The 27,153-nt window shown below is 50.5% G+C and overlaps 1 protein-coding gene across 2 annotated transcripts in view; it reads left to right on the plus strand.

Annotated features, from left to right (window-relative positions):
- The window catches only part of SUFU (SUFU negative regulator of hedgehog signaling), a 112,131-nt gene that overhangs the window by 74,659 nt on the left and 10,319 nt on the right, over positions 1–27,153 (plus strand). Inside the window, exons 4-10 of one of the 2 annotated variants that reach the window (XM_044916589.1) lie at positions 3,414–3,556; positions 4,661–4,746; positions 5,026–5,098; positions 8,416–8,572; positions 10,413–10,524; positions 24,098–24,232; positions 25,796–25,934. In XM_044916589.1, coding sequence (XP_044772524.1) covers positions 3,414–3,556; positions 4,661–4,746; positions 5,026–5,098; positions 8,416–8,572; positions 10,413–10,524; positions 24,098–24,232; positions 25,796–25,934 — 845 coding nt within the window. The remainder of the gene's footprint in view (positions 1–3,413; positions 3,557–4,660; positions 4,747–5,025; positions 5,099–8,415; positions 8,573–10,412; positions 10,525–24,097; positions 24,233–25,795; positions 25,935–27,153) is intronic. The other variant, XM_044916590.1, reaches the window with a different exon arrangement.

Genomic DNA, 27,153 nt, shown 5'->3' on the forward strand with positions numbered 1-27,153 from the left:
TTGACAGAGAGAGACACAGTGAGAGAGGGAACACAAGCATGGGGAGTGGGAGAGGGAGAAGCAGGCTTCCCGCTGAGCAGGGAGCCCGATGCGGGGCTCGATCCCAGGACCCTGGGATCATGACCTGAGCCGAAGGCAGGCGCTCAACGACTGAGCCACCCAGGTGCCCCTGTTTGTCTTTTTCAAGCTTGTTTCAAGCTCTTCTGGGTCCCTGGCATTTTCATATGAATTTTAGGATCATCGTTGAAATTTCTGCAAAAAAGGCATTTGGCATTTTGATAGGGATTGCAATGAATCTATAGATCAATTTGGGGAATATTAATGTCAACAGTATTTAAATCTTTCTACCCATGAATGTTGTATATTTTTTCATTTATATAGGTCCTCTCTAATTTTTCTTTTTTTTCTTTAAAGATTTTATTTATTTATTTGACAGAGAGAGATAGCGAGAGAAGGAACACAAGCAGGGGGAGTGGGAGAGGGAGAAGCAGGCTTCCTGAGGATCAGGGAGCCCAATGCGGGGCTCGATCCCAGGACCCCGGGATCATGACCCGAGCCAAAGGCAGCCGCTTAAAGACTGAGCCACCCAGGCGCCCCTCTAATTCCTTTCAACAGTGTTTTATAGTTTTCAGAGTACAAGTTTTACCTTTTTTAAGTTAAATTTATTCCTGAGCATTGTTTTCTTTTTTATTCTGTTGTAAATGGAAGTTTTCTTTATTTCATTTTCACATTGTTCATTGCAAATGCACAGAAATACAAGTGATCTTTGTACATTGCTGTTGTACCCTGCAACCCTGCTGAATTTGTTTATCCTGGTAGTTTTTTAGTGGATTCCTTAGGGTTTTCTTTGTACAAGATCGTGTCATCGGCAAATATAGTTTCGTTTCCTTTCCAGTTTACCTGGATTTTTGTTTATTTTTTCTTGCCTAATTGCCCTGGTTGAACCCCTAATACAATGTTAAATAGAAGTGATAAGAGTGGGCATCTCTGTTATGTTCCTGATCTTAGAGGAAAATAATTCAGTCTTTACTATCAAGTATGCTGTTAGCTGTAGGTTTTTTGTAGATGCCCTTTTATAGATTGAGGAAGTTCCTATCTCTTCCTAGTTTCAGTGTTTTTATCATAAAAGAGTATTAGATTTTGCAAATGCTTTTCTATGTCTATTGAGATGATCATGTGGGGTTTTTTAAATCTTCATTCTATTGATATATTACATTGGTTTTCTTATGTTACATCAACCTTATATTTCTGGGATAAATCTCACTTGGTCATTATGTATAACCCCTTTTTATATGTTGCTGTGTTCAGTTTGCTATTGTTTAGTGAGGATTTTTGTGTCTGTATAAATAAGGGATAATGGCCTATGGCTTTCTTTTCTTGTAATGCCTTTGTCTGGCTTTGGTATCAGGGTAATATTGGTTTTATAGAAAGAATTGGCAAGTCTTTTATTTTTTTGAAAAGTTTGTGAAGAATTGGTATTAATTCTTTAAATGTTTGGTAGAATTTACCAGTGAAGCCATTGGGGGTAAGCTTATTATGGGGTAAGTTTTTGAATTACTAATTCAATCTTTTTCCTTGTTGCTTTGTTTCTAACTTGTAGATCATGCAAGCTGCTTACAGACATACATTTCTGTAAAAGGAGAAGAAATCTGGGAAGAGTGGGCACAGCAGGAATTGGGAAATTTGAAGGTTTCTAGTTGGCTCTGCCTGGAGCTGTGCCTTCTTTCCCTTTATCGCCCCATGTCTCCTAGAGGAAGTAGTCTTCCTTCACCCTCATGAATGAATGCTTTTGAGGTTAGGACCAAAAAGATGGAAAAAGTAGTTGGTGTAACCACACCTGACACAGGAGGGAATTAGTATTCAGACCAAGACAAGGAAGAGCAGAAGCTCTCTCAGGCCTCCCTGGGAGGCTTTGGGCTAGGGTGTGTGTGTGTGTGTGTGTGTGTGTGTGTGTGTGTGTGTGTATGTGTGTTCATGTTCTGCCTCAAGTCCCCAGCTGTTGAGATTCCTAGATCATAACTGATAGACCACAATGAACTACCATACAGCCATTTAAAGAATGAGGTAGTGGGGTGCCTGGGTGGCACAGTTGGTTGAGCATCCGACTCTTGGTTTTGGCTCAGGTCATGATCTCAGGGTCCTGGGATTGAGTCCTTCGTCAGGCTCCATGCTCAGCGTGGAGTCTGCTTGAGATTCTCCCTCCCTCTCTCCCTCCTACTTGTATTGTCTCTCTCTCTAAAATAAATAATCTTTTTTTTTAAGATTTTATTTATTTATTTGACAGAGAGAGAGCAGAAGAGCACATGCCGTGGGAGTGGCAGAGGGAGAGGGAGAAGCAGGCTTCCTGCCGAGCAGGGAGCCCGATGTGGGGCTTGATCCCAGGGTCCTGGGATCGAGTCCCGCATCAGGCTCCCTGCTCAGCAGGGAGCCTCCTTCTCCCTCTCCCTCTGCTGCTTCCCTGCTGTGCGTGCTCTCTTTCTCTCTCTGACAAATAAAATCTTAAAAAACAACAACAACAACAACCACCACCAAAATGTGCAAAACAGTGTGCTGCCATTTGTTTTAGGAAAAAAAGGTGGAGAGACCCTGTAGATACACACAGGCTGGTAAATGCAGAATACCTTTGGAAGGGTACCCAACAGAAGAGTCAGGGCTAGGGGGAGACTTCTTACCACATGGGTGTTTTCTGCCTTGTGGTTATGCTGTCCTAAACAGTGTTTTTGAAGTGCTGAGCCTGTGTGAAGTGCAATGGTGAGGCTATGAGTTGGTCATGTTTGCATGTTTCTCTTGGTCAGCCCGGGCACCGTGTCTGTGATTTCATGGAAACACCCGCCCCTCCAGACTGTGCATCTCTGCAGAGGTGTGTGGGGCACAGTCCAGACCTCCGTGTACTTGAAGCCTCCAGTGTTCCTCAGAAATCCCTCTATCTGTCTACCTGTGGGAAGCCAGTGGCCAATCTCAAAGGCCCTCCACAGGTGGTTCCTTTTAGAAACACTTCCAGCGGCACAGGAAAGGATTGGGACCAGGGGTGTGCTTCTCCACTGCGATGTGCTTTCACTGCCCCACCCCCAGCCTCCCTGAGGATTTCTGGCCATGTGGCCCCACACTAAAGCACCTTATCCTTTCCTGGCAGACCTGATCATGGCTCCCCAACCCCAAATAAGTCTTCAGGTGTGCCAGGCCGAATGAGCAGCCGCAGTAGCAGCTTGTCCTTTTCTCCCGAAGGCTGGCAGAATTGGCAAGCAGGAAAAAACGTTTTGTTTGGGGGAAATATCCATAATCTTTTCTCCTTTATGAGCGAATGCTTCCCCTGGAAGATGGGGGAGCTTCCCAGCCTGGGCTTCTCTGATACCAGGGTTTCAGGCCTGGATGTAAGGCCTCTAACACTGAGCATCCTCATGTCTCTCCCACAGAGAACACCTTCTGCAGTGGGGACCACGTGTCTTGGCATAGCCCTTTGGATAACAGCGAGTCAAGAATTCAGCACATGCTGCTGACCGAGGACCCACAGATGCAACCTGTGCAGACACCCTTTGGGGTAGTTACGTTTCTCCAGGTGAGGCTGAGGTTGGACATGGGCTCAAGCCTTCCCTGGGGGAAAAGCCTTTTGTAGTACAGGAGGGCTTGGGTAGGGGGAATGAAGGCAACAGGAGATTTCCTTCTCTTCTTGCTTTTTTTTTTTTTTAAGATTTTATTTATTTATTTGACAGAGAAAGAGCACAAGTAGGCAGAGTGGCAGGCAGAGGGAGAGGGAGAGGCAGGCTCTCTGCTGAGCAGGGAGCCGGACATGGGGCTCGATCCCAGGACCCCAGGATCATGACCTGAGCCGAAGGCAGCCGCTTAACCAACTGAGCCACCCAGGCGCCCCTCTTCTTGCATTTTCTCTTCCCTCTGCTGGCTTGTCAGATTCGGATGGTCTGATTTAGCCTGCTGAGATGGGAGAAGGAGGAAAGGGAAGGGGCCATGGGGGTGGGGGCGGGGGGCTGTGTGCAATGGCTGTAGTTGGGCGGCTAAGGCTAACAGGGCGGGTATTTTGGTGAACTGATAAAGACCCCAGACAGCCGTAGGCACGGGACCACCCAGCAGGAAGGCAGCTTTGGGCCGGCCTTGTCCTCACACAGAATGGGTGTGCATCCACCCCCGCTGCAGCTGCATTTGCTTGTGATCATGCTGGGGTCTGTGTGAAGGTTCCCTTGTTTCCCTTGAGGTTTACACAAAGGCCCCGCCTCTGATGAGGAAAGAGAGCTTTTCTGCAAACTGCTGGGGCCCTTTGGTTGTCGTTCAGAGCTTGAAGGGCCTCAGAATCTCCTGTGTTTACATTCCCTGTGATCCTAGCCTAGGTTGGAACTCTCCTGCCTCCAGAGACATGGGCTGAGGACCCATTCTGACGTTCACCTCTGCAGTCCAGGGCTAGACATCGTATCACTCAGACACCTGACCCATTGTAGCAGGACAAGGGTCAGGCCTCAGTGCCCTGTCTGTGGACTCTTCCATCTCCTAAGGAAACCATCCCATTTTGGACAGACAAGCCCCGGGCCATAGATCCTGCCTGTGGTCCCCCCACTTGAGTTGACCCTGAAAGAGCCTAGGTGGCGGTCCTCCTGGATGGGTGGGAGGAATGGCCATTAACATGCAATGGTGTCTTGTCCCCGGGTCTCAGATTGTTGGCGTCTGCACCGAGGAGCTCCACGCAGCCCAGCAGTGGAATGGGCAGGGCATCTTGGAGCTGCTGCGGACCGTACCTGTGTGAGTACATGCCCGCCCTGTGAGGTGGGGCCTGGCTTCCCGGGCCTGGGGGTGGGAGTTCCTCCTCACCCCCACATGTGGGCTTCCCCTTACATTGTTTATCAGGCACTGGTTTTTCACATCAGGGACTCCTGATGATTCACTCACTCCCTGACAGTCCCTGACCTCAAACTGCTCCCCTGTGTTCTGGGCCTGGGGCAGCAAACAGGGCAGTCTGAAGGCCCAGCCCATCAGCCCCAGACCCTCAGTTACCATCCTATCCCCTTTCCTTGTCCACAGAGCTGGCGGCCCTTGGCTGATAACTGACATGCGGAGGGGAGAGACCATATTTGAGATCGATCCACACCTGCAAGTATGTCTTGAGTGAGGAGAACCTTTCTAGCACACTATGCCTAGGCCTCTTCCAAATAACACTGGCTTTCATGCTGGGAAAATGGAGGAGCTTTATTTGTGAATGAGTAGAAATATGGCATGATTTGGAATTTGTCCCCTGAATTCCACAGAGCACATAGGGAGCAGAGATTTCAGGCCAGGAAAGCTTGCCTCAGACACATGGCTTTTTGCATTTAAAAAGGGTGGGATTAAATTGACTTTTATATTACAAATAGATGGAAATTTATAATATTGAGATTGTTTGGGATGATACTACAGTAATATCTTGGTTAGAATAATAAAAAAATGAGGATCCGTGCTTACTCTGACACTTTAAAACGTAAGAGCAGTTCTTGAGATATTGGAACTACGTCAAAGAAAACAAACTGGAAATTGTACTGATAAAAAAAAAATAAACTAAAAAAGGGTGTGGGGGGGGAAGAATGAATTTTATTGTAGGCAAGTCATACATCAATAAACCTGACTTAAAAAAAAATAAGATCACCAGCTTTTCACTGTAGAAAATTAATATTGCTTGCCCAGGATTCAGCCTCCCATTTCCTGCTTCTCAAAAGAACATAGACTTTCCTTCAGAGCCTCCTCCCTACCACCAGCATCCTGTAACACACAGGACGGGTGATACTGACCCACAGCCCAGCTGCAGTGGGAGTCGTGATTGGTCTAGTGATCGCACGCCCCTTTTAGATACATCACTGGCTTGGGCAGCCAGACTCCGAGCTCCTCCCCTGCGTAGGCTGGCATTCCTGGGCATATAAAGGAAGTCGGTATATGTGCAGGCCTGCAGTTGCCCACTTACTGTGGCCCAGCTGTGCAGTGACATCTTTGGTTTCTTAAAAGAAACACGCTTTGTGTGCCAGTTAATTTTGAAAACCACCTAGAGCATAACTTCCTTCCTAATGGGCTGCTCATGAAAGAGAGCAGTGGACAGCTAAGAATGTTCCTGGCATGTAGGCACTTCCTTCTCTTTCCCCTGACCAATTGTAGGCCGTTGCCATCTCTGAAGCTCTCATGTCTCTCAAAATCTGGCAGGCGGTGGGCAGCTGCCGGGAGCTGCGTGTCCTCTAGGAGGGACGCGAGGTGGGAGGGGAGACGTAGCAGGGAGACATACAGCCAGCAGTCCCTGTGGCCCCTCTACTGTAGACCTGTGAGATCTTGGGCAGAAGTCCTACTCATTCACACATGATGCTCCTCTATTTTCCTAGTGCCTTTAACACTGAAGTTTTCAAATTGTTGCCAGGATCCTCTGTTATCTCTCCTTTAACATTGGTTTCCCTATAGCTTCTGCTTAAGCAAAAACCAGGAACCATGAAGGCTATGTTTCCCTATGTCCTTGTTCTGCAGCCACACTGGGATCCAGCATGGGGCATGTGGGCTGCCATTTAGCCTCGGTTATAAGCGCCAAGTACTAAGAAAGAACTTGGTCATTTGAACTAGTAGGGTAAGCAGCCCGTCCTTCTCTGCATGCCAAGAACAGTTCTCCATCCTAGTCTTCGGGCTCTGCTGAGACCAGCCAGCAGGACCCAGAACACCCAGTGGTCTTTAAAAGCAAGTGGTGGGAGGAAGGGGCTGGCTCAGTTGGTGGAGCATTCAACTCTTGATCTTGGGTCATAAGTTTAGGTGCCATGTTGGGAGTTTACTTAAAAATTAAAAATTAAAATATAAAAAAAAAGCAAGCAGGTGGCCCTGTGCACCAAGTGGGAACTCTTCTGTGCTCATCTGTAGCTGTCTGGGGCCTGCTTGCAGGTGGTTCATTTTAGAGCCGGCTCCTATTCCTTTGCTCCAGGCTCTGCTGCTAGCCAGCTCTGTGCCTAAAGAAGTCCCTTAACTTCTCTGGGGCCTCTTTCATTTTTACTTATAAAGTAAGTGGGCTGAACTAGTTGAGTCAAGAGGCATCCTCAGCTCCTTGCTTAGGTGAGGGGCCTCAGGGCAGCCAATGGAAAGGGTAGAGCTCAGACTCTACCCTGAGCAAAGCAGGGCCCACACACTCCCACTTGGAGCACAGAACTGCTCCTGTCGTCAGCCTCTCCCTGTTTGTGCTCAGAATCCCCAGCTTTGGGGCGCCTGGCTGGCTCAGTAGAGCATGTGACTCTTGATCTTGGAGTTTTAAGTTAGAGCCCCACATTGGGTGTAGAGATTATTTAAAAATAAAATCTTTAAAAAAAAAAGAATCCCAGCTTTGCTCGGGCTGATTGTAGCACTGGAAAGGAGGAAAGTATGACTTTTGGAAAGGAGGCTTAGGGCAGGGCCATCTGCTGACTGGTCTCAAGAAATAAGGAGCTTCTTTCGTGTTTCCACAGATAGGCTTCCTGGCCGAGCAGCAGGCCCGTATGGTGCCTGTGCAGCCCCCGGGAGAGGGTCAGGCAGACAGGGAGGTGCAGATTCTTACTGAGGTGCTTTCACTCACGAGCATTATTTGGCCCACATGGCTGTTTATAAGCAACGTTGCTAGAGCCTTCCAGATGACCTTTAATCTAACGCCCAGCATCACAGAACTATGTTTTACCAGAAATCCCAGGGATGTTTGGGTACAACTCTTCCTTGAGGCCATTTGGGGAGAGTTGGGACTCCACAGTGCCAAGGCCTACACAAAGCAGGGCCTCTGATGGGGTCTGCAGATGGCCACTGCCCTCCAGGCCCCCATCTCAGTCTAAGAAATGGAAAAGAAACTCCATCCAGAGTCCTTTGCCAAACAAGTTAGTGATCCAGCTGGGGGAAGTTCTGCCCTTCTGCTCTCTGGTGGCGCTTTTCTGGGTGACCACACCCTCTGCTGTTGGAAGAGGGAACTGCAGGTGTGAAGTCACCTGGTCCCGGCTTCTCCTGCCTGTGGCCTGCTTGCACCCTGTCCTCTGTAGCAGTAACCGGGGGGGTTCCTCCTGAATGGCCAGGGAGGAGAGGAAGGACTGTGCCTTTCCTCAAGGCAATGGTTCCTGGCTCTGCCACATCCGCTCCACGGGCCTGCATGGGGTGGCCAGAGTTAGGGCTCTGAAACAGGTGTGCAGGTGGTTTTACTGGAAGGTCCAGATAGAGGATGAGCTTTCCTTGGGATTTTCACATTTCCTGGCTTCCCCTGATCCCTGATATCCCCCAGAGGAGTCCATTGGCTGGCAGAGACCATCATGTGTTAGCAACCAGGGCAGAGCAAGATCAGACATCCTACTCTTCCAGCACCCGTTCCGTGCTCAGCACCTACAAGAATTCAGTAAATACCGGAAAGGGGGTGGTGACCGTGGGCCACTGGTTCACTGAGAGAACTCTGGCTCTTTGGTTCTTTCCAAGCAGGAGAGAGTTGACAAAGGCATAGAGACGGATGGCTCCAACCTGAGTGGTGTCAGTGCCAAGTGTGCCTGGGATGACCTGAGCCGGCCCCCTGAGGACGATGAGGACAGCCGGAGCATCTGTATCAGCACGCAGCCACGGCGGCTGTCCGGCAAAGGTAGCTGCTGCCACCCAGCCCTCCCCTCCCCTGTGCCCAGGCCCGGTTTTCAGGCTCTCTAAGATGGGGCTCCAGAACCAGCAGCCCATTCAATAGTTCCTTTCCTGGCAGGATTGAAACAGCAAGAGAAGTCTTCCAGTGGGGTGGCACGAAGGGAGTTTTATTGGCCTATTTCTCTTTTGTGTTTCCTGTGTGTATTTCGGATGCACCGCCAGCGGTAACCATTGTGTTTTAGATTTGCCCCCTTGCAATCTGAGGTCATGGAGGTGAGTGGAAGCCACAGAACAGTTACAGGAAAAAGCCATAGTCCACCCAAGTGCAAAAGAACAAGCATCGGCCACCCACAGAATTGAAACAGGGCCCAGCTCTGGCCTGAAAGCCATGCCAGACCCGAGAATCACTCTGGCCTCAGACCCTCCCAGGCCAGAGTGTGAGGCCAGCTCACAAACTTCCCTGCCTCCCTGTCCTGCAGATACAGCATGAGGGGCCATGTGCGGGGCACCCTGTACCCACTGCCTTCTGCGCGGGGCCTTGGGGAAGAAGGATATGGCTCTCCTGCTGGAAGCTCACCAAGGTGGTCTTGGTTGTAGAAACAGCTGTGGTTCTTAGCAAAGGGCATCCCTACCTGACTCCAAAGGGGAAGCAGCCATTTACCTATATGTATGTTGACAGCTTGTTTTTCTACTTTCTTTGTCTAGTTCCTCCACCTTTTCTTATTGTTTGAAGAATAAGATACCTACAGTCCTGAATAAAATGCCTGCACATGTGATAGCACTTACGGGAACTATTCTCTTTCCGTAAAGGACAACTTAAGCTCCTAGTGCAAATATCTGACCCCCTTTTGCCTTCCTGCTTATTCTGATGGTGTGCTAATAAGCCCATGGGAGGTTCCGAGAGAAAGCATACAGTCATTCGGTTGCTTTTGACGAAAGAGGTAATTTAAGGAAGGATTCATAGTCTTGTCCAAAATGTCAGCCATTATTGGCTAATTTTTAAAAATTATAAAAGTAACCCATACCATTGTAACAAGTCAGATAGTTAGAAAAGTTAGTATTATCCCCTCTGTAGTCCACTCTAAGCCCAGCCTTTGAGCAACCAGCATTAATTTGCTTTTTTGGATGTGTCTGCTGTTTGTATCGGTAAATCATAGACTAAAATCTCTATAGCAGACCAGAATAGTGAGCTTCACCCCAAAGATCAGCAAAGCACCTTGCAAAGAAATAGTCTCACCAAGAGATTCCTCTCTTACCCTCCTGGCTCTTGGCAGACCCATGGACAGGCAGGGTTCCCTGGGACCAACGTGGGGAGATGACCTCATCATCCCACCGGCCCACCCGAGGAGAAGGGTGGCAGGGTACCATCTGACCACCCAGAGCCCAGAAACCACGTAAGAGTTCATTCGTGGCAAAGCACTTGCAGCCCTTACTGGCGTCCGTTGCAGTGGGCAGAATCCCCGGGTGGGCTTGGGCAGTGGCAAAGACCTTGTTAGTCACCGTCTGGGGCTATGTTAAGGGTAAATCTGGGGCCTGTGGCACAGGAAGGGGAAGGACAGTGAAGAGCCCTATCTTGGACAGTGCCCTTCTGAAGTCCAGAGGCCACCCCCTTGTCTTTTACAAGAATGGCACTCTTCGGACCAGAAATTTCTTGAGAGCACGGTTGCCTCATCTGCCCTGTGTCCTCACACTGCTCTCGCTCAGCTCTCAAGGCTGATGTCTAGAGTGGGCTCACGGCTTTCCTAGGACCTTTTCTTAGCATATCTGCAGAGCCCGGCTCCAAGCGCAGGGTTGAGGGATATTGGGAGCCCAAAGGGCCATCAGGCAACTTAGTGGTGTTGTTGCAGACACGGAGCAGATCCGGGAGACCCTGAGGAGAGGACTTGAGATCAACAACAAACCTGTCCTTCCGCCAATCAACCCTCAGCGGCAGAACGGCTTCACCCACGACCGGGCCCCGTAAGTTCCTTGTCCGCAGAGGGAATTCGTATTCCAGGTCTGGTACTAGGGGGGCAGTTTGGTCCTGAAATGTCTGTCCCTGGGGCTTGCATGAGAGAGAACAATGACCGTAGCCATTGCTGGATGGGCCCAGGGTCTCTGGGGCACACAGATCTGTGGGTCATAGGAAAGGGCCTCAGAGGGGACCCAGAGGACTAGGAATATAAACATCAGTAAATATTTACATGGGCTGTGTGAACAGACAGGAGGCCAAGTTGGGGCAAAATCCCAGCCTTGAGGGAGCCCATTGTGCTGAGCACGACTCCCCTCCTTATCTCGGCCTCAGCCAGAGTTGCCCTTCCTTCCTTCCTGGAGCCTGGTCTCCGGCTGATAGCTACAGCCCCAGGGGCCTCCCTGTCTGGCCAGCCCCATAGTGGATGCCTGCTGCGGAGGCCCTTTTTCCTGCCTCCCTTCCATGGGGCCTAGAGGAGGGAAGGGAAGTCCTTTACAGGCCTCTGCTGCCCATCTAGCGGCCCATATAGCCCTTTGGGAGAGACTATGGCTACCCCCCCAGAGGTCAGATCCTCTTCCTGCTGACCTCTCTTCCTCTGATAGGGGATGAATGGCAGGCAGGGCTGGAGCTGGGCACCCCCCCCTGCCCTTTGAATCAGGGAAGCTGTAGGGCATAGCTGCTGGCAGGGGGTGCCTGGGAGCTAGCAGCCCAGAGCAGAACTCTTACTTGCCAGGGAGGAAGTTGCTGTGCCCTGGGCTCAAAAGGAAGCACAGCACTCCTAAAGACCAGGGTGATCAGTCCTTCTTCTGAGAAGTCTTTATTATATACTTGCTGTGTGGCAAGCTCAGAGCCCAGGGGGCCATCTAGGATATAGGCTCTTCCTTTGGAGGTGCATGAACTGAAATTGGTGTGAGTCTGGCTGTAGATGCTTTTTGTTGGAAATAGCTACTTCTTTGAATTCTAGCTCCAGCTGCTCATCCATGATCTCCAGAAGTGGTAGTGATCTAATATTCTACAGAAAAGACAGGTTGGCATGATCTGGAATAGTTAGGGAGGGCTTCTTGGAGGAGGAAGAACATGAGACAGACCTTGAAGTTGCCCTAGAATTTTCAAGCAGGAGAAGGAGCTGACAGGGATGGAACAGGGGAGGCCTGGCTAGCAAAAGTCAAGGCTGCAACCCAGGAGCAGATTGTGGGGAGGGCGAGTTACTCTGGATGCCCAAGATGGCTCACCTGGAATCTGCCATCCAGAAGCCACGCAAGTTGAGCTTTTTGACAGGAGCCTGGAGAAGCCTCCACTGCCACCTCCAGGCAGCTTTCAACTCTAGCCAGTGAGTTTCTCCAGCCATCTGCTTCGAAGTAGCTGGCATGAGGCACCATGATCTTCCCCTGGCAGCAGCAGATGGCCAGGCTGAGGCGTAGGGCGTCTGGAAGCTCTCCACCTAGGAGCCCATGTCCCGGGGCCATGCTCCTTCCCATGCCCTGAGCTTGGCTTCACCCTCTAGGCCCGTTGGCTCTGGCTGGGAGGTACTTGAAGGCTTAAAGCCTCAAGCATATTGCCTGTAACTTGTAGACAGTCTCAGTTCAGATGGCCCTGTCTCCTCTGGAAGGTTCAGGTTTCTGGGCAGAAGGGCAGGGGCTCCTGCAGAGACACACCCCGCTTGTGGCTCTTGTATATGTGGAGCAGGCTTGAGATCTCACTCACTGCTGCCCTTCCAGACACTGCGGGGGGGCACAAGGCTCAGGGTTCCTGGATGCATACATACAGCCTAGACTCAGCCCACCCCTGACCGCGCAGAGGGGCACTGGATCTGGTCCAAGGCTATCTGTAGACACAAGGTAAGAGCTGCAGCCTCCACCTTTGGCCTGAGTTGACTGAGCTACAAATAGATGGGTGGAAATAGATCAGGGGTGCCAGCCCTTTGGGGTCATCTCCCCTCCCTGCAAGCTCAAGTGACCAGTCAGGTCTCCCCATTGGTGGAATCTGCAGTCCGGAGGGAATCAGAATGTCTCTTCTGAGGTTCTCAGTCCTAGTTACCAATTTGTTAGCCATTGGTTGAGAAATGGTTCCTGCTGCTTTGCCAAGATCCTTTTCCAACGCACCCCTCAAGTGTCTTAAGGCTCTGGCTCGCTGTTATCTCACGATCGATGATGATGGACTCAGTTTAGATCAGCAAGCACGACTGTAATATCTATGCTGCCCACTCTGGGACCTCACCCCATTTCAGATAAACCACACGGATTGTGACTGAGAAAGCCAACCCAAGATGTGCTGGCACTGGTGTTTGCTCCTCTCCCTGTGGGAGCAACCAGCACAGGCCTTATTGTGTGTGTATGTCTGATTTTCCTTTAGTCAGCCTTTCTAGGCTGGGCCGTGCTGGTTCCACATGGGTCCGGGAATGGTCTGAGGAAGCTACGACGGTTCAGAAGGGCTGATGGAGCCTGGGCATTTGCAGCTGGGCTCTGACCTACTTGTGGGGGGGCAGGGCGGGGGGGGGGGCAAGCACTTGCTCTTTTCATTCCCCGTTAGCAGCTAACACTTACATAGTGACGACTGTGTGCCAAGTAGTGTTCCAAGTGCTTTCCACCACATGACCTTCATTCATTCTCACAGTCACTCTGTGAAGTAGAATAATCTTACCATCCCCTTTTATAGACGAGACTGAGGTACAGAGAGGCCAGTCAGTAACTTGTCTAAGGTTAGAAAAGGATGGTACTTAGGGCAGTCTTCCTTAGTGTGACCTTCCTTACCCCATTCTCACTGACCCTATGAGGGACACAAGGCTGCGTCTCTCAGGTGGTAGTGACCCTCATTGGTGGACCTCATCTGTCTAGTTGGAGTAGGAATAGGGACCTGTCACGTGACACTGAAGACAAGGCTAAGCCCCCTGTTAGAAGCTTACTGTGCATATTTAACTCTAGGGAGGACAGTGGTCAGCTTTGGTGCTTCCAAATCCCAGAGATAACAAGCTGTATCATAATTGGCTCGTTTATACCAGAATTACTTTCTGACACAAAGCCTTGTTTTCTTTATGTTCAGAAACAAAAACCAACCCTATCTCTGTCCCCTCTACCACCTCAGGGCTAGGGGATTTCTTTCTTTCTTTCTTGAGGCCTTACTTCCTGCTTCCCAGAAAGGCAGGCCCCTCTGGGTAACCTGCTCCTCTCCCACTTGCCCTCGCCAGCCCTCCTCCCACCGCCTTCCCAGAAGGAGAGTCCTTGGCCTGTTTTGGGGCTTCTTTCAGGGTTTCACAACCCTTGCATTCCAGCCGTGAAATTTGTATCTGGCTTTTCCCAAGATGATCAGTTGAGAAAAGCCTCCTTCGGCTTGCTGGCGCCTCCCTTCCCACTGCCTGCCCGGGTGAGTTGGGGAAGCATGGGAAGCCACTCCTTGCTGCCACTGAGGAGAGCCTGGCTTAAGGACTGTGCCTGCCAACACTTGTAGGGACCCAAGGGGGGAAAAAGGCACCAGGCATCTTCTCTGTCTGAGGTTGCCTGGACTGTTCTACGGAGTTTGGATTTTGCTCCCCAGCCTCTCCACGGGGACTCAGAGGATGTGTGTGGTCAGGTGCATCAGGTGGGGAGCTTTGCATTTCCATAACCTTTTGCTCCAATGCTGGGAACCTGCAGCAGTGTTCCAGAACCTCCTCCTCCCTCCACCAGGGTCTCACTGCCTGAGGTCAGAGGACCTTTACGAAGAAGCTCTCCGGGTCACATACCCTCCGGGAGAGGGGCAGTGCGTGCATGTGTGTGTGTGTGTGTGTGTGTGTGTGTGTGTGTATGCATGTGGATGTGTTGGCGGGGGAAGGTCCCTGACTGTGAGAAAAGCACTTTGTAGTTGAGGCACCTTTAAAAAGCAAACTAACCATCATTTCTGAGCCAAGTTTCTCAGTCTTCTGGAATCATGCCAGCAGCTTTTAAGGCTTTTTTTTTTTTTGGTGCCTTTTTGCCTTAATTTCCTGAAGAATTAAGGTTTTGTAGTATGAATTCTCTGGTTGTGACTTTCTCCGCTGCACAGCCCCCCCAGCCCCCCAGCACACACACATGCTTGCACATGTATTTCTCTCCACTTTTAGGAGTGTCTCTGCTCCCATCTGTTTGTCGGATGGGGTGACCTTGCTGCCTCTGCTCCCATCTTGAGTAGCTTATAACCTGGCCAGGGAGTCATCCTTTAGAGAAACTTTGTTTTGTTTTACTCACCCTATGAGGCCCATGACGATTAATTAGAAGAAGAAAATACCTAGTCTGCGCCCAGTGAACTGGGTGAAGGAAGGAGAGTTTCCATCTAGGAAAACAGCTGGGCCCCTGGCACTCACAGCTCACGCACAGGGCAGTCTTGGCTGACCCTGTTCAAAGTGTCTAGGGTATCTGCAGCGGCCAGCCAGGAGCCTGCGTCTGTCCTGCTAGCCTCCGTCACCACTCCCACGCTGGGGGAAATATGGTTGTTTTCACTGGAGAGAAGACCCAGAGAGAAACAGCCCTGCCCTCAGGGCTGATAGGAGGAAGGGCCCAGGCCTCTGTGATTCACGTGTGTCCTGCTGAGTGCCTGCCTTTGTGTGCCTTTCTCAGAGACACCCGTTTGAGAGGGCAGAACGAGGGGCTCCACAGCAAACCTGGCACAGACAAATTTCTGTTTGAACTCCTTTCTCTGCTCCACTTCCCCAGAGAGATGGAGCCATGGCCACTGTTTCCACCGTAGTCTTTTTTATATGGTTTTTTTTTTTTAATTTATTCATGAGAGTCAGAGAGAGAGAGAGAGAGAGAGGCAGAGGCAGAGGGAGAAGCAGGCTCCCTGCTGAGCCGGGAGTCCGATGCGGGACTCGATCCCAGGATCCCGGGATCATGACCCGAGCCGAAGGCAGACGCTTAACCATCTGAGCCACCCAGGCGCCCAGTTTTCACCGTAGTCTTGGAGTTCGTGGCCCGCATGTTGAATCCTCAGTCCACAGCGCATCCCCCTTCTTCAAAGTTGCACAATCAGGAGTATTTTTATCGCCCATCTTTGATCCTCAGTGTCACCCAACACTTGAGCAGTGAGTCACTTCTCCAGGGAAGGGAAAAGGAAGGTTCAAAGGTGAGAGCTGGAGAGAGGAAATGACTCAATGTCTCAGAAAACAGAAAGCCAAGCGTTCTGGTGAGAGTGGGCTCACTCAGGAAAGCCGGCATCCTCATCTCCCACCCAAGTCAGAGGGCTGGGCAGAGGTCCCTGGTGCCCAGAGTTAACTCCTCTGGTTGATTAAAGCATCCTCCAATCATTATGCCAGTTTCGCTCCCTCTCTCTTCTTTAGCCACACCCAGCCCCACTGTTCCGTCATCACATCCCGTCCTTGGGGTGCTCACAACGAAAATACCATACTTTATCGTTTGGTTACAGCCTTGTGTTTAGGAGTAGTTGTGGAGGTGAGCTGGTGCCTTTACCCCCACCCCACACCTGTACCCTGTCCCAATCCTGTCCTGAAGGGGGACCTTCAAGTGGTTCTTTCTCTGGAAAGTTCAGAGCTTTTGCCAGCATTCTGAAAGCAAAGGGAATAATCTCCCAGCCTAGAGGCGGAAGCCAGAGGTTGGGCTGGCTCAGCAGGCCAAACCCACATCACTGTTGAATAGTTGCCAACCCTGATGCCCTGGTTCCTGCTCCCGGACATCCCCAAGGAGAAGGCCCCAAGTCGCATGGCCAGTGCAGATGTCACCCCTGTCACAGGACTGGGATTGTGGCTTAAAGGAGGCTTGGTGGTTCAGCTCCTCTCCTTTCCACACCTGCTACCATTGATAGAACCTGACCAAGAAATACCCTTAGGCTAAAATGGAAAAATTAAGGCTTTTCAATCTGAAGAGACCTGGGTGGAGAGGAAACATGGATATGGTTCTCTCAGTCTGTAAAATGTGGGTAGGGCGAACAGGGGCATGTACTCTAAACTCTACAGTACTAGAAAATCAGGAATCTATCTTGACACTGGAAGGAGAGAGGGTTTTAGGATATGTAAAAAGTCATCTTATGCAGTGGGAAGTGTAAATATAGAATGTGCTATACAGACAGGTGGTAAAGAAGAAATAAATGGAAAGATTCAGATCAATTCCTGAATTACCGAGGTGTGCATCTCAGCCAGCACATAAACCACCCCTCGCTGTTCCCACTTCGGGAAGAATCCTGGGCTAGACAGGGTCCCGTGACTGAGCAGGCAGTTTTATTGGGCGTTGCCACGTGCCGGGCCCTGTGTTGTGAGCTGCTGTTGTCCCCATTTTACAAATTAGAACACAGAGGCTTACATAGATGATACAACTTACCTCGGGTCAGTAAGCTGGGAATAAGTGTCAGAGCCAAGATGTGAACCTCGGATTATTTGATCCAGACCTCTCCACCTCTGGGTACTGCCCAGGAAAGAGGAGACATGTGGAGGGGCTTCCTGCCAATTCATAGGGAAAAATAACTGGAGAGTAGGCCCTGGAAGTTTACACATCACTGTACAGAGGAAAGCTGGTGTTTTCGGTTGCTGCGAAACCCAGGAGGGTGGCAGGTCAGTGGGCACCGTTTGGCTGAGAAAACATGCCCCAAATACAGTGAAATCTCTTGGAGGATATACTCCACCAGAATGAGTGAGGAAGACATGCGGGGGCCAGGAAATGGGGTCCAGCATGGGAAAGAGGCAAGGGGAATCACCAGGGTGACAGTGAGCAGCAAGAACAGAAGGCAGCCAATTCGGAAGGACCTCCGGAGGAAGGGCTTGGAAAAAGACAAAATTGATAAATACTTGATATATTTGAGTATCTTGGGGAAATCTATAGACCACTGGTGGTTAGTTTAGGATTGAATTAGTGATAAACACATAGAAAACCAAGACTGTTATTAAATCCAAGGAAAATAGAAAACTGTGCCAGAAAAGTGTACTTTTCTAAAAGTATACATGATAGTATAGTACATGCCTCAGTTGTAAATAGCATTGGTTTCATATAATAATGTAGACACTTAATGCTGATCCAAACAAACTTAGGATACAGTTCTCCTGGGAAGTGGGAGGGTGGGAGGGTGGGACGGAAGAGAGCTAAGAGCTCGTATTCCTTTGTGGGAAGTCAGTAGGTGAAGCCAGAGAGGGGAAAACAGGCAAGTCGAAGTGAAGCATATTAGAAGTCTGGAGGGGCGCCTGGGTGGCTCAGTCGGTTAAGCAGCTGCCTTCAGCTCAAGTCATGATCCCAGGGTCCTGGGATTGGCCCCTGCATCGGAGCCTGCTTCTCCCTCTCCCTCTGCCTGCCACTCCCCCTGCTTGTGCTCTTTCTCTCTCTCTCTCTCTCTGACAAATAAATAAATAAAATCTTAAAAAAAAAAAAAAAAGTCTGGAGAAAATACCAAAAGAGTCCACTAACAGAGATGAGAGTGGTTGTCTCTGAAGAGGGGGGTGGGAAGAATGGCCCCGATAGGACCCTGTGACTCTTTAAACTTTAAAAAGAATCATAAATAAAAGTCCAAGAAGTGATATTGTAGGAGCTGTTACAGCTCACCCTGCCCAGTGAAAGGAAAGGATAACCCGCTCCGACTGAAAATCACAGAATTGGCACTGAGGCCGCCTTGGTCGTGCAGAGACGCTTCCGCTGCCCCGGCCGCGGGCGAGGAGCTGAAGATTAGCAGCTGTAACTGCCTGACAGGCCTCCCGAGAGCATCTGTCTTGGTGTAAAGGGAACGACGAGGGCTACTCATCCAGCCACAGAGGTGGACGGAGTGGAAGTGGCAGGCCGCTGGAAGAAAGCACCTGAGCAGAGCAAGATCAGGAGGGAAAACTCTGTGCCCTGTCGTCCCCAGACAGAGGGTCCCCGCAGCCTTTTAGGGGGTTTTGTTGGGTGTTAAGGGAAAAGGCAGTTCTGTGGCTAAGGTTGGAAGATGCCGGCTCACATAGAATGAAACTGGCTGGTTTGCCCTCTGCTGTCCTCCTCGGTCTTCAAAATGCCAACATTTTAGGTCTCTCATCCGAGAGACACAGTGTGTTGCATCCAGCCCTTGCCCCATCTGCTTTTCTAGAAGCTTCCCTTAAATTAAAATTCCATCAAATACCCTTTGGGAAGTCCTGCCTTGACTTATAGGAAGCAGTTTTTTTTTAAGAGTTCAGGGAAAAAATAGATGTGTCTTCATAGCCTTGAAACCCCAGAAGGAAAGCCCACTCAAAGGGTTGGGAAGTTCTTAAGGAGAAACGCTGTGGTTGTTTTAGTTGGCGTCAGGAAGACCTGGGGATTTCGTCTCAGCCCTTTGTTTGTTCATTGTGTAACCTTGGGCTAGTTATTTAAGTCTCTGAGTTTCAGTTTCTTCATCTGTAAAATGGGGAAATAAATACCTCTTGGTAGAGTTGCCATGAAAATGAAAGGAAGCAAAGTATTGAAAGGGTTTAGCAGAAGAGCTGGCACCAGAGTCTACACTCAGTAAAAGGCACCTCTTAGTATCATTATTGTGACCACTCCCCTGGAAACTAAAACGAGGTGTAAATAACTCCAGGGACCAGTATAGGTATGTGGAGAATCTTTTACATAACTCAGATTTCTTGAAGAATTTGAACAAAATCTGGAAGGAAAAGTGTGTTATATCAGCACAGACTATTAAGGAACAGGATCAAGAAAAGCTGAAACTCAAGAAGAACTGAGTCTTGCAAAAAAATGCTATGACCAGCAAAAAAGACTTTATTTTTTGTACTTCTGTTTGGGACAACAAGAAGAAAACATGGGCCCCATTGTTTGGACAGAGTGACTTTGCTCAGTGACAGAGAGAAAGCAAGATTTACCCAAGTTCTGTTATGCTTCCATCTCAAAAAGGGTGGTTATCAGAGTAGGAAGAGTCATACAGGCATTGATGAGAAGACTGAAGCTATGACTTCATGGATCAGGTCACCTGGTCCACATGTATTGTGCCCCAGAACACCCAGAGAATTGGCAAATGAGATTTATGAAGCTGGTGTCCATAATCTTCGAGGGACTAATTACAAGACAGGTGTTGGCAGACTGAAAGCACTCAAAAGTTTCAAAATGCAAAAACCATCTTGCACTGTCCAAACTAGTGAGCATGGTGTCAACTCTCAGGGAAAATTCTGGACTAGATTATTCAGCAGGCAGGCTTTGAACACTGTTTTAAGAGGAACAGTGAGCCCTGAGAGTCAGCATGGATTCACGAAGAATCAGGCCTGCCAGACCATTCTCATCTATTTTTAGAAATAGTTACCAGGTCACCTAACTGGCTTAGTTGGGGGAGCAAGAGACTCTTGATCTCGGGGTCGTGAGCTTGAGGCCCACATTGGGTGTACAGGTTACTTAAATGAATAAATAAAAACTTTTTTAAAAATTTACCTTAAAAAAAAAATAGTTATCTATTTCAACCTGGTAGACAAAGGAAGTGCTATAGACCTTCTCTAGGGTTTAGCAAGACATTTTCAGAATGTCTTCTGACATCATTGTTGGCAAGACAGAGACATGTCCACAGAGCATCCAGGAAGGTGAAGGGCTTGGTGATGGGATGTTTGGGTTGATTTATAACTGGTTGGATGAGCATACCCAAAGAGTAATGATGTCAGTCTGTCAGCCTGTCTGCCTGGCCCTACCCTGTTCACTGTTTAATCAAAGCCTGGGATGAGAACATTGATGGTAAGCTTAACAGTTTTGTCAGGGATATGATGGATGCCTGTGCCAGGTTTCAGAAATACCTGGACTGCCTCAAACAGTAGCCAGATAATGCAGAGCTGGGCTCTCAGCTCCAGTGAATCCCCAGTACATACAAGATGGGGGGGAAGAGGTCCAAGTGCAGGCCATGGGAGAGAACCTGAGGGACATGTTGTTGACAGAGAGTGTGCTGTTAGAATTGGTAGTATGACGGGGTTACAAAGAATAGAAAATTTGATGACAGTTTTAATAGAAATAAGGTTTCCCAAATAAGAAAGCTCATAGTCCCTCTTTGAGCTGCACTGATTAGACCACATGCTGTATTTATTTCCACACACAACACTTCACTTCTGGACCTGACACTCTGGCTTTCACCAGCTAGAGTAAACGCAAGCGGGAGTGACTTGGATGGCTGGAAGATTTCAGAACCATGTCCTAGGAATATATTTGAAAGTTGGGGCCACGGATACTGGAAAAGAGAAACTGATGATGGTCTGTGAAAGCAGTCTCAGGGATTTGAAAGGCTGTCATGGGAGGAGGGATTAAACCACTCTGGGCAGCTTGAGGTTCGGCAGACGAGAATTGCAAGAAGACCATTGTGCTCTGTAGAGGGAAGACGGCCCTGCCAGAACCTCCCTCAGCAGAACAAAAGCCTCAGGGGTTTTTGTTGGCCTGTAGTCGTGCCTTCCCAGAGGCCCAGTGGTTGACCAGGGCCCGTAGTATCTGTGCAGGGAGTCAGGAGCCCTTCAGGCCTCATCTCAGAAGTCCTGTCTCCCAAGCTCAGGGCAAGGACCTTTGCTCAGAAGTGGGGACTGACTTGGCCAGAGGCAATCGGTAAAGGCAAATAATTCCCTATTAAGCTATCAACATTCTTGCAAGAGCAGATCGACTTCTAGAGGCAGCCACCTAACATCCTGTTAACGCATTCCAGATATATTTTGAGCACCTACTACATCCCCAGGCACCGTTAGATGCTTCACGTGGGTCATCTGGTTTAATCCTTATAACAGTAGGGTATTATTATCTATTCCCATCAAGAAGATACTGATGCTTAGAGAGAGGGTAAGTCATTTGCCTGAGCTCATGCGAGAGTCAAACCCAGAACCTGCGTGTTAGCCGTTCTGCCGCCTGGAGCAATAGCTCATCCTTCCTTCCCCGGCCCGTATCCCTGGCAGTCCCCAGTGGGTGTAGGGCCTGCTTCCCTGGGAGCCCTTCTCCCTTCCAGCCCCCTGAAGCTCTGCCTTCTCCTCCACTGGGAACTCGGGGAGAAAACAGCCCAGCTGAAAAATTAGGCCACGCTGGCGAGCACAGTACTTATTTTTTTATGACTAAGATTAAGCTGACAACCATGCAAAACATTGCAAACCTGTGTTGGCTGCAGATTTAATACCTCGCCCAGCCCACACAAATAATTCATGCTTCTGCATCGATGTCCAGAAAAAACAAATCAGCAGAAAGCTGGGCTCGTGCGTGCGTGTGTGTGTGCCCGTGCGCGCGAGCGTGTGTGTGTGTGTGTGTGTGTGTGTGTGTGTGTGTGTGTGTGTGTAGCAGCCTTGTTTCCATTGAAGCAGCATGCCGGAAATACCCAAGCTCCAGGATTGCAGATCTAGCATTTTGCAATTTTTTTTTCTCTTAAAAGATTAAAGTACGTTTTCAAATGATTGAAGGTTGGTGGGAGGTGTAAATGTGGGCACTTGTCACATTAATTCTTCAGATGATTAAGTTCTTTTCCATTTCTTTAAAGCTGTTTGCAGTTGGGTTTGATGTCCTCGTTCTGGGTGAGTGTGTTGTAGCAGTTACCAAGGTGACTTTAGCTGACTTTCAACAATTTATTTTTCCCTCCAGCGTGAGATGTCTCTAGCCCTGTGTGCTGTTGATTCTTCTCTCCCAGCCCCCCACCCTCACCCCAGTTGCTATTCATCAGCATTTTTGCTGATGCCCGAGTTGCAGCCATCCTCTTGCGGGCCCCACGGGCTCCGAGGCCCCACCCCACAGCCTGACTGCAGGCCCCTTCGGGCACATGGTGGCGGGTCCCTGTGCGGGCTGTTGTCAGAGATGGCACGGGGAGGTGACTGGCTCTTCCCTTTAGACTCACTCTGACCTCAGGCTTGCCACCTCACCTCTCTGAGCCTCCCTTTCCTCACCTGGGAGAGAAGGATTAACCATAGAATATACATGGGGTGCTCACTGTGAGGACTCAGCCAGTGAGTCTACCGACTCCGTGCTCTGGAGCAGAGAAGGGCTGCTGTCAGCATCCTGAGTTTTGCTCCTGTCTGGGCCCTGAGGGCACCCACCGAGAGCTGCTGGTCAGTGTTGCCCTCCTCAGAAGAGACGCCTAGCAGCCGGAGTGTAAGGGGCGGAGGTCTAGTCAGAGGTCCCCGGCTCCCACGCTGGCCTGCCACAGACCAGCTCTGTGGCCTTGGACCCGTCACGGGCTCCCCTTTGTAAAGGGAAGAAGTAGATTAAACCACCTCAGAGTTTCCTTCCAGTCTTGAACTTCCGTGACCCTCTTGGCCATAGCATTTGTCTCCTTTGCAGGTCTTGTGAAAGGGTCTGTCAAAGGAGAAGCTGGGGCAAAGGGCGGTTTCAGAATTCGCTTTGGGAAACCAGAGGAAGACACCACTTTGTGAAAGAGCTGTTACATCTGGGGTAGAACCACACAGCTGGTAGGAATGGTCCCCATTACCTCGGCCTCGGCGGGGCCCTGGGCTGTCCGATGCCACCCTCCATCCTTTCGCCTGCTGACCCCACACCCGCCCTCTGGGGAGGTTCTCTGCCTGTTGGGGTGCCTCATTGGTCACAGACCCCAGCACTCAGCCCCCCAGCATGGGAGGAGGTTGGGCCTGCCCCTCCCTGGCTGTCTGACTGTGAGCCCTGACATCCTGGATGGCTCCTGCCTCTTGAATGATAAATAACTAGAGCTTCTCACCCAGTATTTTGATGGACACTTGGGGAATTGTTCTGAGATTCACAGCCCAAACCAGGATCCGGCCTTTTGAATAGGATCAGTGGGTAACCTTCATTTCCGGCTGAGGCAGATTTGAGAGGCTGTCAGTAGGGGCAGCTGAATTTGAAAGAGCATATCTTAGATTGCAAAGGGACCCCATGACCTAGCTGTGGGATGAGCTGTTGGTGGGAAGCAGGATAGGAGGGAGCGTGAGGCAGCAGTGACAGCTCACTGTGGCCAAGGCCACAGTCAGGAGGAATCTGGAACAGGGCTCCTGGGGCCTCAAAACCCAGCAGGATGGTGGCCTGGTTCTGCTGCCCAGCCAGGCCCACTAGTCTGACTCCTGAGAGTCTGGTTTCCGCCCCCTCGCCGAGGATTGTATCATTTCCTGGTCAGATGAAGGATATGTATGTCACGGCAGCTCCTGGCTGTTAGCGGGAGCGTGCATGCTCAGAGCCTGCAGAAAGTCACAGCCTTTTCAGCTGGAAGGAAGCTCTTGGAGCCACACCTCCTGGGACTCTAGCACTCCAGCTTTGGGGAACTTGGGACCTGCGGCTCCAGGGCAGGGGAAGAAGGGCTCCCAGATGCTCTTGCTGCTATGTAGGGAAGACCAAGCCACTGTGACATAAACTTTTATATGGTGTGTTGGCCAAAGATGAGGCTTTAGAACCCGATCTAACTGCGATCAAATCCCAGCTCCATACTCCTCAACAGGGTGACGTGGGCAAGTTACTTAACCTCTCTGATCCCCAATTCCTTATCCATAAGAGGGCCGTAACAGTACCTGGAGTAGTACCTACTGCATGGGGATGTGGAGAGGAGTCGTCCGTGAGAAGTGCTTTGCCCAGCAGCTGGCGTTCGGCGAGCACACGGTGCATGGTGGCTGCTATTGTCACTGTCGTCAGTCACCGTCATTGTCGTTATTCAGGAGGCCAGCCTGACAGACTCCTGTCTTGCTCCTCCCCGTGGTGTTTACCTTGTGCTGAACCTCCTCCTGTGCTTGCCTTGCAGGAGCCGCAAAGACAGCCTGGAAAGCGACAGCTCCACGGCCGTCATTCCCCACGAGCTGGTCCGCACACGACAGCTGGAGAGTGTGCATCTGAAATTCAACCAGGAGTCAGGGGCTCTCATTCCCCTCTGCCTAAGGTGAGCCCCACGGCACACGGCTTGTCCTTAGGGAGCCACCAGGCCTATGCTTGCCTTCTCCCCCACACCTGGGCGGAGTCGGGGCCCCGGGAGAGAGGAGAGCCCCTCAGGCAGTGCCCTCTTGGGCCTGGGGCAGGGGGCCTGTGGACTCTGAGCCAGCCTGTAGCCCCCACTGGGCTGAAGGACACTCCTTTGTCCAGAGAGGTGTCCCTCAGCCCCGCTCCCTTAGGAAGGTTCAGCCGCCTGGCAAACTCAGACGCCCCTGCCATCCCACAAGCCCGGAGTCAGTCGCGCTGGGTAGCAGGGCAGAGGCTCTGGGGGGTTGGACTCTATTTTCTTCCGCTTGTTGCTCTTCCCATGCAAAACACTCAGTTCTCCAAACCCAGTGGCCAGCACAACAGACTCCTTGAGGGACCAAGAAGCCCAGCTGTGTCCTTTCCGCTGCTGTCCACAGTGCCAGAAACCCAGCCCTGTGGCCAGAATTCAGCGCTCTGCTTGGGGATGCTGCCCTGGGCTGAATCTGCTCAGCTGGCTTCTTGCAGAGCCCTTGGGGTTTCCACCCTCACTTTTATAGCAGGGAGGTGACCAGAATAACTCTCAACTCAGACAACAGTGACAAGGAAGAAGGGGGTTGCCCTGGTTTGGTACCTCCCCACTGTCCCCAGAGCCTGAGAAAGGAGTTTGGATGCTAACCAGCCTTGGCCAGCCACCCTGGGCAGCAGGGCAAAGATAGCAAGTGGTCAGAATGAACAGGGGCTGGCAAGGCCCCCCCCACCAGGACCCCAGCCATTTCCTCCCCAACTCCCTCTCTGGCTCAAGCTCAGGACCTTTAGACTGGTGAAGGGTTAATCTGAGGCAGCCTGGGAAAGCAAAGGGCAGGCTGGGCTTCCTTTGCTGACTGGCATCTCTGCCTCACTGGTTGTCCCTGCCTGCCCTTCCCCCAGGTGTATTTCCAGACTGGGGATTAACAGTAACTTCTTTTGGCTCCCTCAGAGTGACCCCATTTGGTGTCAGCCTTTATTATTATTGTTGTTGTTGTTGATTTGTCTGTTTGGAGGTATGCTTGTGGCTTTGGGGCTAGCCGTTTTAATCCTGTGGGAGAGCCCATGAGCAGGTGGAAGACTCTCCCGTGGACACAGGGGTTGTGCTGTGAAGGCACTATGCCATCCTCCCAGGGGCTTGGCAAATTTGTTTAGGTACTACTTCACCTCTGCCCTTGAAACAGAAGGGACATGACCCTGCTCTTAGTTCTGGGCATGACCTTGGACACATCGCTAACTGCCCTCTCTGGCCTCAGTTTCCTCACCAGGACACAAAGGAGGTGTCCTCCACTCCCCCCTGCAGTCCCTTTCAATGCTGATCTAATGTCTCTGGTAGCTTTGAGCACTTTGGAGCAGTGACAGTTGAGAACTTGGGAGAGGCTTCTCTCGGAAGGGGCTGAAATGAACATGTTTGGTTACAGTCCCCTGTTGGTGGGCAGGTGGGCAGGCAGGAGGGCATTTGCCAGGCACCCTGTCCCTTGGCCAGGCCTGATGCTCACGGTCTCTGTGTTCCCACCCCCAGGGGCAGGCTCCTGCATGGACGGCACTTTACATATAAAAGTATCACGGGTGACATGGCCATCACATTCGTTTCCACGGGAGTGGAAGGCGCCTTTGCCACTGAGGAGCACCCTTACGCAGCCCATGGACCCTGGTTACAAGTGAGAAGGCTCATTTTCTTGTCCCTACCTTCTTTCCGTGGGCTCTTCCCCCACCCGCCTCCTCCCTCTCCTCCCTTGGCAGCTCTTGGTGGCTCCCTTCCAGAGGGGCTGGTTATGGGAAGCCATGTGGAGTGTGGATGCTGTTGCCTATCCCATCAACTCTAGGAGCACTTCCCAGCCTCTCTCCCCATCACCTGAGACACCAGGGATAACTCTCTAGGCCCTGGCCACTGGTTTGCCATGGAAATCCAGATTTGAGAGATGTGAGACTTTCTGCACCCTGGGTAAACCAAAGGCCAGGAAACCGAGGGTGCAACAGGGTAGGAGGAAGGATGGAAGCCACTGAAGCGGCTCTGTGGAAATCCCACCAGAATTCCTAGAAAATGGACATGTGGGCCTGGCCTGGGGCTGGGATGGGCAGGCTTCAGCAGACAGCCTCCCCACTCCCTTCATCTAATCGCTCTGCGATTCCTCCTAATGGAAACCCAGCTTTTCTGCACAGAAACCTGCTGGCTTGTCCAGAACACTTTGTCCTTCCTTTGCTCTTCTGGCTGGAGCACAGCTTCACAGCCACTGCCAAGTGGGGTGCTCGGGCCTGAGAGCCACAGGCCTCCTTCCAGCCCCCACCCTGTCCCAGGTCTCCAATGGGTACTTGGCCAGTCCGGCGCTCTCCCAGATGTATTAGGGGAACGACATCCTTTTTTCTTTGTTTGTTGGAGGTGTGAGAGGAAGAACACTGTACCTTACCTCTCTCAGGAGTATCAAGAAAGGGGATCTGACCCTAATCCAGAAATTGACTGTGCCTTGTTTGTGGTGTGTGGAGGGGTAGTTATAGTAGAGGGGAAGGGAATTATGCTGGTTTTGTGGGTTTAAGCCAGTCTGGGGGGTCTGTGAAGCATACTTACTGGTAATGTGGGTGTGTATGTATGTGTGTGTGTGTGTGTGTGTGAGAGAGAGAGAGAGCTTGCAGCTGAATTTCTCCTCCTTCAGGCCTCTCCCCCCCGCCCCCGCCCCGCCAAATACTAACCCTTAATTAAAAGAAACAGCAAACAAAGGACACCAACCACACTCCTCAGACGAGTGAGGTAGAAATGGAAGCTAGTGCTTTAGGAATATTGTGTTCCATAAATTATCTTGCCTTTTTCCACTGTTGTTATTACATTGTTTCATAACAAAATTACTTTGAACCATAAAGTTATAAATACGTTTTAAAAGTCCC

Source organism: Neomonachus schauinslandi, chromosome 6, assembly GCF_002201575.2.
Source record: "Neomonachus schauinslandi chromosome 6, ASM220157v2, whole genome shotgun sequence".
Lineage (NCBI taxonomy): Eukaryota > Metazoa > Chordata > Mammalia > Carnivora > Phocidae > Neomonachus > Neomonachus schauinslandi.